The sequence below is a fragment of the Eurosta solidaginis genome, chromosome 1 (genome assembly GCF_040869045.1).
Source record: "Eurosta solidaginis isolate ZX-2024a chromosome 1, ASM4086904v1, whole genome shotgun sequence".
Classification (NCBI taxonomy): Eukaryota; Metazoa; Arthropoda; class Insecta; order Diptera; family Tephritidae; genus Eurosta; species Eurosta solidaginis.
The window spans coordinates 62,410,213-62,424,057 of record NC_090319.1 but is presented as its reverse complement, the minus strand read 5'-3'; the positions used below and the strand labels follow the sequence as shown (position 1 = coordinate 62,424,057).

General features: G+C 32.2%; 1 protein-coding gene across 2 annotated transcripts in view; it reads right to left on the bottom strand.

Annotated features, from left to right (window-relative positions):
* The window catches only part of Ire1 (serine/threonine-protein kinase/endoribonuclease Ire1), a 65,810-nt gene that overhangs the window by 1,219 nt on the left and 50,746 nt on the right, over positions 1-13,845 (bottom strand). Inside the window, exons 5-9 of one of the 2 annotated variants that reach the window (XM_067756549.1) lie at positions 12,001-13,064; positions 11,744-11,934; positions 11,490-11,672; positions 11,101-11,415; positions 9,859-10,527 (exon numbers count right to left, since the gene is read on the bottom strand). In XM_067756549.1, the coding sequence (XP_067612650.1) occupies positions 9,898-10,527; positions 11,101-11,415; positions 11,490-11,672; positions 11,744-11,934; positions 12,001-13,064 (2,383 nt within the window). In that variant the 3' untranslated portion in view covers positions 9,859-9,897. Of the gene's footprint in view, positions 1-151; positions 10,528-11,100; positions 11,416-11,489; positions 11,673-11,743; positions 11,935-12,000; positions 13,065-13,845 lie in introns of those variants that run through there. The other variant, XM_067756538.1, reaches the window with a different exon arrangement.

Sequence of the window (13,845 nt, the reverse complement as noted above, 5' to 3'; positions counted from 1 at the left end):
GCCAAAAGAAAACTGGAAAATTATCTTAAATTTAAATCAATTATCTTAAAATAATTATAGTCTTTTGGCGACCTTTTTGTTTTTAATTTATTTAGTTAAGCCGGCTTTAGGTACTGCGGGAATAAAATATAAGTTATCAACCATTAAAATATATTTTTTTACACTAATCAAAACTTTATTATTTAATTGAAAATATGCATACAGTTTAATATTTGGTTACAATTGTCAGGAATAAATTTAAAATAATAAACTTATACTAAATTATATAAAAGGAAATTATTTTATACATATATGCACCATAATTGTGCTTTAACAAATCTATAAAAAAAATTACAACTAAGTTACATATAGCATATCTCCACCTAGAGATTCAACTGTAAATGTTTATCAAATCTCATATTTTAACCTGCAATGTAAGCCACAAAATTAATTAACATTTTCGTATTAAACACATACATTTTCAAAAAGCTAAAAAACATATCTGATTATTCTATTCTGATACAGTTTTTATGGTACTAACGTTTGGCAATAAAAATCCAAACTTCATTTTCAAAAAACTTATGTCATCTATGAATTTAAAACCTGCTCCTACCTTAAAATATTTTCCTAACAAAAATTACATGACATGTGAATTGTAGGTTTGCCATAACCGATTGAAGAAATGAGTAAAGATTTAACATAAATCTTCTGCTTTTCGAGATTTAATTTTGTATGATAAAATTGGCAAGATTTAGCGTAAACCCTTTTAGATGCCCAAATATCAAATTAAGCTCTAAGTGGAGATATGCTATTAGTGAATATGTATACATACATACATAAATATAAAAATCGCAGCAAATATTTTTAACAAATTTTATAAGTAATTTTTTTGTTGGTTTTTTGGCCTAATTTTATAAGTTAACTTTGTCTTTCATTTATTTTTGTTAATTTTATGTGATGGTTTTCTAAACAAAACTATGTACGCCAGTTTCAAATCAGATATATATATGTTAAGGAATGCAATCACACCGGAATACAAACTATGCATTCCCTTTCCTGGGCTAACACTTTTGGATTGCAGCCGTTATTCCTTTGCTTGGAATAATGATTAATTTTTTTTTTATAGTCATTATTCCTTTTTTAAGTCCGGACCAATTATTCTTTTTTGCATTCCTAGGTAGAATAATAAAATTTAAAAGCATTCCCCAATTAATCAAGATATTATAATAATAATTTCCAACACATTTAGGAGAAATCAAAAGCAGACAATAGTTACATATATCAAGTAGGAAAAGCGTAGACAGAAGCGCAGGGCTGCAAAATTTTTAAGATGATATGCAAAACCTACGATATTAGACTAACAAAGGTGCTCATATCTCTGAAAAGCTAAGACTTAAGGCTTACGATGGGCATACTTTAGCTATTAAGGGCAGCAGAGTTGCCAGAACTCGAGTCAGCAATTAAGCTAGGTCCCAGAAAACTTCCAGTATATGTCAAGAGGATGGAGTTATTATATAAGTCCCGGCACCTGATGGGGGTTCTTCCGTTTGGTCGTCAAACAAATTCTGGTAACACTATGGACACATTCAGTCAATTTGAGGTCTTTATTGACCGGCCAGTTCAACCTAACCTATATATTTTTATACAAAGTGACCAAAATTCGACCTTTACAAACAAAAAAAAAAAAAAAAACAAACAACTGAATCATAGGACCTAGTCTTTTAGTGCGGATTTAAACTACAGTTAAAAGAAAACTTAGCTTACTCTGCCAGTTGGCCGTTTAAAGGGCCAATTAAACTTCCTTAACCCTAACGCCATAGTCGTAACCATACCCATATCCATAACCATCTCCAATGTGCTCGATTATTGGTGCCTTAACCTATAAATCGTGAAAATTTCATGAAAATGAAGAAAACGCAAGTAATTACAAACATGTTCCACAAAAAATAAGTCTCTTAGTCATAACGTATCCAAAACAATAAATAAAATACACAAAAAGTTAACAAATTCACCAACTCAAATATTTTTAGGTTATGGATATGGCAAGAGACCAAAAACGAATTGGTTGGCTATGGTATGGTTATGGCGCTTTAGCGTTATGGTATGGCACCATTAATCGATTACATTGATTTCCATGAGGTTGGTTCGATCAGCTGTTTTATCTGGTTATGGAAAAGCCACCATTAATTGGCCCTTAAACTAATACGAACAGTTAAATTCTCTAAAATATTTAACTCCGAATTTTCCGGTTTGGTGAAGCGATTTTATTTTACATTTTGTTATTTCATTATTAAAAGAATCAGAGGTAAAAGAAAATCGCATTCGAATGTAGTTGTTGCTGCTATACAATTTTCGTCATTTCAGATATGCAATAGATTTACTGTAATTGCAGTAAAGTTCGAGCTTTGTGTTCAGCGTTATATGGAAAGAATTTTAACCTGCGCCAAGCTATAATTAATTAATTGAACAAGACATAATTGTAGTTTATTCCCTAATCCGGAATAAGAGAAGAGTATTGCAATGCTCTGGGGCTGCAATCAATGAAATAATTGTTCCTATATTGATCAAAGCCACATTAGTGTGCCCCACGTTGAGCGCAATTTTTTGTTGGAACGTAAAATATTGAATGCTTATAGATCAGAATCAGCGTACTATCGAAAAGTTATCGATATTATTATCAAAAATGTATCGACGATATCGATTTTTAATTGGAATGTTTCCAATTTGTTAACGTCGACTCATCGGTTTATTACGAAACACATACCTTCAAAACTCCAATATAAAAACGATAAACAAATATAGACCGCCCCTGAAGAAGATAAGGATAATTATCGAAACGTTGGGCTAAATGGTGGAATAAATCGTATTTTATTTGCACTTGACCCTAATAGATCAGTAAAGCTGAAAAACTACATATAAATTAATCAAACTGATCGGAAATTACCATTAAATGATGACACACATCGTCGGTCCAATGCCAAAGAAACGAATGTGCTTATTTGGTGTGTTGAGAAAAACGCGTAAGACATTAGGGGGACTCATGAAAGCATATAAACTTATAAGGTGTAAAATTATATCAATTTACACACGCGGTTATATGAACGCACCTAGTAATACTCTTGATAAACTTGATTGTTTATCAGCTGTATTATTGCCAAACAAAATTTTTTTGATTGTTATACGAATTAAAAAATGCCAAGATTAAGTGGAAAATCAAAACTAAAACGCCTTTACTTGCTGATGTTGGAAATTTCTGATGAAAATGCCTGCTGTAATGTCTGCAAGGTTGCATTGCTTTGAGTTTACCGCGTTTACACAATGAAATGTGCGCGTAAATTTATACAAATTGTGTAAATGATTTTTCATACAAAGTTTGACAGCTTGTGCGTAAACTAGATAAATTTATACGTTTACACACTTTATAAGGCATTTATACGGTTACATGAGTCCCCCTATTGTTAAAAAAAGAGATTTAATTAATAGAGATTTAATTTTGTATTTTTCAACCACTATTGGAAGGTTTACTTTTATAAACCACTAAGTAATTGAAAATTTATTTTAAATTTTTTTTTCTTTTTTTTTCAAAAAATGCGCATTTGTTGTTTTGCCTTTGGAAAATTTGACATATATAATATTTCGTTTAAACAAAAAAGGCACATTCGTTTCTTTGGCATTGGACCGACGACATATAATCTTTCGATAGCAAGCCGTTAAGAAACTAGAACTTGTCGGTATCTGTTGTTCCCAATAAAAAGCCGACAAAGCTCTGATCCAAAAGCGCGAAACTATTTATTTCTAGTAAATTTACCCCTGTTGTGCTTTTACTTAAACCACTGGATGAGCTCTAGTTAACTTAAAAACATAATTTTCCTAGACGCACACCTGATGTTTACACATCGAACTTAACTAGTACTTGCCACTCACGCCTTTTTTCATAAAATTTGAGAATTTTTAGAATTAATGTGATTAACGGTAGGGGTAAATTTCATCGTATGCGTAATTTCCCAATTTCCCAGGTTATAAGAATAATCGAAATAAGTCGCATTGTCAAAATGTGACTTCCCCATTCGTGCAATAATGTTAGCAGAAAAATTTATGGAATTATTTTTTTGTTTTTTTCTTGCTGATATTTTTTGGGAAATATTTGAACGTGTTATCGGGACGAACAACTGTTTCGATTATACCTTGTAAATGTCTTCAAAGTCTTTTCTCCCGGGAGTGGGGTTCCAACCAGCACTTCTATAATCGATCTTTTGTCAAACAGACTTTTCATAATTGCTTTTTCTGTATATACAATTACCTGGGTCGGTTTGTATGGACGAACGTTAACCGATATCGCGCCATCGATTTGTCGATAGAATTTGGGCTCAGGAAAAGAAGTTCCACTGCGCATACCAAAAAAATAATTTTCGAGCCTACGAAAAAAATGGTGAAAGGGTGAATTTTTCGACCAAAATACTCCCCAAACCCCAAAAAATATTTTTTTTTTCAATTAACTGTTGTAAAAACTTAAGCGATAACAGTTAAAAAAAAAAATTGTTTTTGGGTTTTGGTGAGTTTTTTGGTCGAAAAATTTACCCTTTCACCATTTTTTTTCGCAGGCTCGAAAATAATTTTTATGGGTATGCGTAGTGGAACTTTTTTTTCCTGAGACCAAATTTTATCGAAAAATCGATGGCGCGATATCGGTTAATAAATCGACCCAGTCTAATATACATATTTATACTTGCATACAGAACATATCTTTTGTATATTTGCATCCACTAAAACTATGCATTGTTGTTGGCAGGTTCTTTATAAACAGTTTTTTAATTATGCTTTCTATTGGCAAACTTACGATATATGTATGTATATATTTAGCAGTTGGTCCAACTAACCTTATGGAAATCAATTTAATCGGTCAACCATACCAACCAATTGGTTTTTGGGATTTTCACATCCATAACCTATAAATATTTTAAATGGTGAATTTGTTAACTTTTTGTTGTTGTAACGTTAAGGACCACTCCCCGAAGGCCTTGAGGAGTATTATCGATGCTGATGGTGCTTTGCAGAAGGCAGATCCGGTACATTCCGGTAACAAGCACCATTAAGGTACTTGCCCGACCATCTCGGGAACGACTTATTATGACCACATGAAATCTTCAAAGCTATACCGCCCTCCAACCCCCTAGATCCATGGGGAACTTGGGGTTGCCAGAGTCACGGCTGTTAAAGAAACAGGATTCACCACGGGTATTTGAGGCTGACAATTGGGTTGGAGAAGCTATATATTGCGCTGGCAACCCTTTAAAAGGGTCGCGCTACACAACCCCTTGAATCAATTTGATATTTTAGTCGCCTCTTACGACAGGCATACCGCGAGTAAATTCTAAGCCCCCTAACACGTTGGGGGTATGAAATTCGTTAGTAATTTTTTGCATTTTCTTCTTTTTTATGAAATTGTCACCTTTTTTAGGTTAAGGCACCAATAACAAATGCCAATGGATATGGGTAAGTAAAAATATGGTTATGACTATGGCCTTATGACTATGTGAATTTTGCCAGGCCTTTATATATATATAATATATAAATTTAAGTATATATATAAATTCAAGTATATATATAAATTTAACTTTAAATATAAATTTTGAAAATTTTATAGATTTTTAACATGTTCGGAAATTTCTTGAGGACTTTCCTTGAAATCGGTTTAGGTACATATTTTTTTGTTTTACAAATAATTAAATCTATTTAAATATACATACATATTTTTTATATCTTCACGAAATTTTTTAAAAACTTCTCGGAATTTCAAATGTTTTTCAAAAACTTGGTTGAAATTGGTTTACATATGTAGTTCTCGTTATACAAAGTTTTATTTTAACAGTTAAAGTTAATCTAACGAAAATAAAACAAATAAAATATAATTTATAAAATTTGTTGTTAATTTTTGCTGCCTTTTTTATTATGCTTTTTTTATTATAGAGCTGTACATGTATTAGAACTAAGTTAATCATCTCAGTAGTTGGACTCTCAGATGTAAACATATCGAATGTAGAATATAATACCGCTGCCAGAGAGAATTTTTACATCATAATTAAACTTTGCGAGCCAAGGGCAGCAAAGAGAAAAATTCACCTTGATGTTGGTAAGCATTACACAGGCCGACAGCATCTCAGACCCAGAAACCGGACTATATATTTTCGAAGGATTTTGATGCGAAAATTGCTCTATCAGCTCTGGTTTTCGAGATATCCGAACCTAAAAGTGCAAAAAACACCGCTTTTGCCCATATTTGAGGATATGTTTTCTTTCACCAAAATTAAAAGATGGCATCTTTAAATATGTCTTCTTCTTTCAAATGGCGTTGAGTTTGCTCAAATATCATTTCATTTTCGCTGAGATATCGCATTTTGAAATTTTCATGTTTCTAAATTTTCCTACACCAGGGATACGGGAGTTGATGGGTTAACAGTTAAGTTGGTTAGCCCACTTGTGGTGTGAGATTTTTTTTGAAATTTTCATGTTTCTAAATTTTCCTACACCAGGGGATACGGGAGTTGATGGGTTAACAGTTAAGTTGGTTAGCCCCCTTGTGGTGTGAGATATCTAGATAAATAAGACTTATTTTTTTTTTTTTAATGGTGCAAATATGCAAGTAAACGCTGTCACCAGGGTTAAGTGGGCTAGCCTGCTTGCGGTATGATAGGGGTGGTTTCTAGAGGTTAGGGCAGTGTGTGACTTGGTACCCGAGGGTTAGATAGGGTAGGGGTGTGGTGAGTGAGCACACTTATGGTGTGAGACAAAATTTTAAGAAAAATAAGACTCAATTCAAGAAAATTAGGAATCGACTATATCATGTTTATCTCAATCGAATTTGAGGAGTAGAAAATTTAAATTTCAAAATGCGATATCTCAGCGAAAAAAATGATATTTGAGCAAAATCAACGCCATTTGAAAGAAGAAGACTTATATTTAAAGATGCCATCCTTTAATTTTGGTGAAAGAAAACGTCTGCAAGGCTACATAACCTCAAATATGGGCAAAAACAGTGTTTTTTGCACTTTCTGGTTAGGATATCTCGAAAACCGGTGCTGATTGAGTAATTCTGAGGCCATAAACCTTCGGCGCATCATAAACCTTCGGAAATATATAGTCTGGTTTCTGGGTCTGCATGTTGGTTAAATTTCGTCGGCCTGTGTTATTTGTGTAGGGAAAAATGTGTTATAGTTTTCAATTTTGTTATTGCAGATATGTTTAAGGTTCCCTCAATGATTTGTATCAAAGTGAATTGGATTTCACTTAAAGTCACAGCGCCGAGAAAATTTAGTTTGCTGCTGCCCACTAGTTGTCAAAGTTGAAGTATAATGCAAAGTTTTTTCTGCCATCGCCCTAAACTTTTAGAGCATAAATTATGTAACTTCTTTAGCATTTTTATGTATATAAAATACATATTTTTATATAAACGTTGCAAAAGAAATAAAATTTCATATACAATTCTAAAGTTTAACAATAAAAGTTATCACAGATATATTACGTGCATTTGACAGACACTTTTTCAGATTTTAATGCAACAAAGTTCCTCAGTTAACAAAAACGCTGAATAATTGCTGGAGTTCATAACGAAAGCGAAATCGGCCAGAGAGATGAAAAAGCGAAATTGAATTCAATGGAGAGATTTGCACTCTTCAAAATATTTCAAATATGTTTTGCGTGGTTTCGAAGTTGGAAAGCGTTTTCGATGTTCGAAAATTTGGAATTGGTTTCAATATTATTTAAATTTAATTTAGTTGCAAAAACATGAACTGCAAGCAATTATTCAGAGCAGTGACTGAAAATATTCATTCTCTTAAGCTATTATTATATTATTATTTACTTAAATTACTTAGTATTTTGAAAACATAATTCTTTGTTTTTGTGTTTTTATTTTATTGAGCATGTAAATGCATTAGTGCGATTTAATTTTTCTTCTTTCATTGTGTACATAGTAATATACACCAAGGCGGCATAATAACGTTATTTTTATCAAAAAACATAAATGTGGTTTTGTTTTGATGTGTTTTTCAATAGTTTTAACGTTATTATTCAAACGAAAAAATTTTGTCTGATCAATAAAAATCACAAAAAAATTAATTTTCGTGCTCGCGTATTTTTATTTTTTATTTTTTTTTTCAAATAAAATTTTCCACCACAAAAACAAGTCAATCTTCGAAAAATCAAAGAGAAACGAAATTTTTTTTAATTTCGATTTTGATACAAATTTTTTTTTTTTTTTCTAATATATCAATAACATTTAAAAAATTTTGTATTTTTGAAAACTTAAGTGCACTGGAATTAAATAAAACATTTAGTTTGACAAAATTCGTGCATACTCTATTCTGTAACATGATTCGATATTGAAATACATATACAAGAAATTCGTGAATACGTTTCTTATCGTTTCAGCTTCAATCAATATCTTAGCATTGATATCTTTGAAAAATTTGACAATTTTTCGAAAGATTTTTAAAAAAATTTTAGAATGTTCTAAATCAAAAAATTATAATAAAGCCGTTTAAAAATGGTCCCGAATAACTTTCACTGATATAAGAATTAGTATCGGTTAAACATTATATAAAGAATATTTTATATTTAAAAAGATTCTAGGGGTATTTTAAGGTACATAAAACTAGTCCTTATAAAACTTAACCTAAATAAATTATAAAACAGGATCAAACTTTTGATTAGAAAGATTTGAACAATTTTCGAAAATAATTTTAAATCGAGTCTTAAAAAAAAAAGATGTCAATTTAGAACAGATTTCCATAAGAGAAATATTGAAATTGAAACAATATTAATTAGATATCCTCTAAGAGAAGTGAGGCGTGCATGATTTAATCGTGCGCTCGGCTAGTAGTACATTCGAATATCAAATGCGAAAATAGAATAACAAAAATTTCGAGTTCGAAATCGAAGTACAAAGGATTTTTTGCACTTTATATGTATAAATATTTTTTTATATAAAAAATGTTTTAAGAATCAGCTCTCGATCCTCACTTTAACATTAGCCTTATTCTAATATAAATTTTAGTTGAATAATTTCTTTAATAAGTACATTAACAAATGATAAATTTTATTCGAAAACTATATGTGATGTCAAAGGTTAGTCAAAATTTGTATTTATAGTTTTCGTTTTGTTAAAACCTGTACTAGTTTTCAACTGGACCAAAACTCAAAAAACTTTAACAATTGAACTACCAAATTTTCCAAAATAAAAATGTATCAATTCCAACTCTACTTCCAGAACTATAGTTTTAAATTCGTTTCAATATTAATTTTTAGTATAATAAACTTTCTAAGAAATTACAAATTGAGAAATTTCATTCGAAAGCAAATTTTTTATGTCAAAGTTAACCAAAAGTTTGATTCGAAAAATTTGTCTTTTTTTTCTAATTATTTAATACAAATTTGCGTATTCAAAAACTCTTTTTTAAAAGTTTAAAAGTACCAGCTTTTCAATTCTTTAACAGGCAACTTAGCAACAAAAATTACTTTAATTCACGGTATTTTAGATACAGAGCAATAGTCACAAATTGTTTTGATCAAATCATTCAACATTTTTATTCACTTGCGGCCCACCCTAATAATCATAGAAAAACGAGACTTTATACTTTAAATATCTATTCGAAAAAAAGTAGTAGTAGCTTTTATTGCACTCCGTTCATCCTACATATAACATAATAAGTCCTATCATAGAATTTAACGAAGACTCTTTTTTCGACAAAAGCGATCAAAATGTTGTTCTTCGTTTCGAACAGCTACGACGTTCAAAGAATATATGCAGAGTTTTCAAATACCTATTATAAAACAATGAAAAAAAACCTTAAAAAACTTAAAAGTAATTAACTAAATACGTACTTGCTACATATACTTTTATAATTAAGTTTTTTCTCCATATTAGTTTTCTCCGTCATCCTGATCGCCAGGCAACGTCCATTTAACGTTCTTCTCTTTATTAGCGTCATCATTCTTAGCAAAGTTGAAATTACGATTTGATGTTTTACCATAGTTTCGACGGAACTTAAAATTTGCAAACACTTTAACGTTATTGCTGCTTACATCGTCTTCTACCACCTCAGTCGTATCTGATGTCGTAGTAGTCGTTGGCAAATCCAAATTTCGTAGCAAACCAACGGCTACCATTTCACTGTCTGATGATTTTGGGAAATTATATATACTTTTATGACGTTGTTTCAATCGTTGCTGATTTTCAGGTGTACGTGGCATACATTTTGGACTATTGCTACCATCTTTAGCGCTGGCAGCAGGTTGTTTCATCAAAAGTTTTGGATCGTATAGTAGCGATGGAAAAAGATTGTCATCCGCATAAAAATACCATGGCCGACTAAATTGATAATCAGCATTGTAGTAATGTTTGAATATGGGCTCATCCGCACAAATAGTAAATGCATGATAGGTATGTGATATTAATTCAGGAAATTTATTTATCCAATAATTAGTGAAATCATTTGGTAGACAACCAAGCTTTTGTTGCACCTCCGTAGAGAGATCGTGGTAGTGGTGTTTCTGGTGGAAAGAAAAAATTGTGACATTCATGAACTTATTCTTTTTACGTACGCACGAAAGGAATTACTATAAACTACTTATTCAGAACCGGTTACATTTACATGAAGGATTTTAACATTCAGTGCTTAACAAAAATATTTTAATTATATTAATATTCAACTTTGGTTCAGTTTTTGAAATTTTCATACTATTTTAGGAATGTCATATAAACCAAAATCTTAAATGGTTTTACCGCAAATTATAGCAATACATTAGACAGGGTTGGTCCCCATACAAAATAATCTAATAGCTTAAAAGGACATTAAACGTAAATGTGAAGCTTCTCAAGGCCAAAATAATGACATATCAATTTTAAAAATATGACGTCAAATAACAAGTTTCAACGAAAAAACCTTTTCGGCTGTATTTCGAAGGATCAAAAAAAAAAAAAATAAAAAAAAATTTTCCGAAACCCTCTTTTTAAGATAATCTTTAAATTTAGGGGTGGACATTAGCAACTTTTTTTTTGACCCAGTCTACAATACATGGCATCAACGAACAATTTTGTTCAAAACTTTCAACAATTCTACTCACTTTATTGCGTAATGCGCGCAGTAAATCACGCACACTGGCGCCCATATAACCACGATATTTGCGTAAATCTTCCGTTATACCAGGATCAACATGCGCATTCCAATCGTTACGCACAATATAATGACCATTCTTCTCTAACGACTTTAAGGGCTCCACATGAAGTTTTAACTTTTCAACACGATCGCTAACATCTTGCAGAAAAGCCAGTATTTTTTGATTATTCCAAAAAACTGGATGATCGCCTATGCAGTGCGCCAAAGGACGATATTGAGCATCTTTATGAATCATATCGGCTATAAGTTGCTCAGCAAGAATCTGTGTCATATATAAAAAGAAATATGGCAAATAAATTATTTGCAAATAAAATTATTATTTCGTTTATCACTAACATATTTGCTTGCCTCCTTCGGCATATTCTCTTCATTATCTGTGTCAACTTTAAGCTTGGATAAATTGTAGTCGTGAGTTAGTATGTTATGTTGGCGTTTGAGTGCATCACCAAAAGGATGATAGCCACCAGTAAGTACATAATAATATACACAGCCAAGTGAAAAAATATCGACAGCTGTTGTCTGCAATGAAAAGTTTAATTTAATAATTTTTAAAATTTTATTTGTATGCCGTTTGAAATTCCACAACTCACCGTACGCTGTCCGCGCATCATTTCAGGCGCAATCCATCCATCTGTGCCAGTTACACCAGATCGGCGTGAAAAACTTGTCTTGCCAAAATTCAGTTTTTTGCACAAACCAAAATCGGATATCATAACGCGTACTGCACCATTAACATCCGGCAATGAAAGTAACACATTTTGTGGTTTAATGTCGCGATGTACTGCAAACAAAACGATAAGGTGTGTTAGAAGTTAAAGGAGGTATATTCCGTTTGTCAACTACTCACCAATATTCAAAGAGTGTAAATGACTTAAACCTGCAGCAGCTTGACGCAATACATCCCAAACATTAATCTGTGCGCGCAATTCCACGCACCTTTCGCCCTCTGTATAATCTTGTAATGTAGACGAGCACAATTCTACGGCTATATAACGAAATTGACGATCTTGTTCAGTGCAAAAATAACGCACCACATTCTCATGCGCATCACTTTCGCGCAATAATGCAACCTCACGATCAGCAAATGTGAAGCATTCAGGTAGTAGGCGTTTCACCGCCACAGAACGCTCTTCAAAAGTGCCTTTAAATACGAATGTACCCTCACAACCTTTGCCTAGAACTTCATTTGAATTGAACGATATTTTACCAACACGTATATTTCCATCACCCAAATCAACTAGATCTAATGCATTGGTATTATTACTGCTGCTACTACTCTTATTGGAGGAAGAGTTAGTATTCGAACCATTTTCGCTTTGAATTTTCAATTCACGCATTGCACTGCACATATACCAGAACATAGCGACCATAGTTAATACAAGTACTATTAAAATCTGATGAACTTTTCCGCTCGGATGATCCATGAACCAGTCATTGAAGAATTTTTGTATTTTATTGCTATTGACCAGTATTATTCGCTTAGTTTTATTGAAGGCATTAGACGACGATTCAATTTGTATATCAAGTACTGGTTCACTTTGTATTCCAATTTCTGCTGAATTCTTTTCGTTATTCGTTGTTATAATACTAATGCCATTCGATCCAACAGTGTTAAGATTAGGTAAATGATTAATTGTGGCTAAGCCTTTGGCGCTCTCATCTTCTGATGGCAATGGCGATATTTGTAAATTGCCATCATTTGGCATATTATAGTAACCAAGTACAATGCCTGCGTTTTTACGTATTACATCATTAAGATAAATCATTTTAGGATCTGTTTCATCACTTGCAGTATTAGGACCATCCAACAGTTGTACGGGTGGCGTAGTTGAAATACGTGGTGTATCTTTACCCACTAACGATGGGAAAGCATAGAGGCCATGACGATGCTCACCCACATATAATGATTGACTGCAAATAAAGTGGTTCAAATTTAATATTGGGACGAATATTAGCATCACTAATTGTCTCACATCCCTAAGGTTATTAAATAAAGGCACAACAACAGGAACATTAAGCAAGCTACATAAAGGAATAAATCATCATTTACCCGCATACATAAAAGGCAACGAAGAGATAACTCACACACAGTTGTAGTCATCTGTCGAAGTAGTACTCACATATACAAATATACGTCTATATAGCTGGTAAACAAGCATCAGGTTCACGAAATTACTAGACCTTAGGAGAAATGGGTGAACGAGGAAACCGAAGAGTATAAAAGCAGCACAAGCTGAGGCATGACTAAACAGTTTAATCTAAGCACGCTATTGGTTGCGTAGTATAAGTGTTATTGTGAAGTACTTTCAAAGTAGTCTAATAAAGACCATTTTGCATTAGTGAATATTGGAGTTATTTATTCAACAATTTAGAGATACGAACGTTAGTAGAAGGCGTAAATTAAGTGGAGTTTCCTTAAATTCGTTACAATATGTATCAAATTGTGCAAAACAATATTAGCGCAGTTCATCGAATTCTGCGGTCAAAATTTGTGTATAGTCAAATAAATAAGCAGCCCTATTCTGCATTTCGACTTGGATTGGAATTTTTTCGATTTGGCAATTTTGGTATTCTGTGTTCCAATCTCTTTCGATCCAACTTCGAATCATTCGATTTTTTGTAGTCTGCATTTCGATCGTAGTTCCGTTTTTCTAAGTTGCAAATTAGTTGGCGGAAAAATATTTTCTTTTTA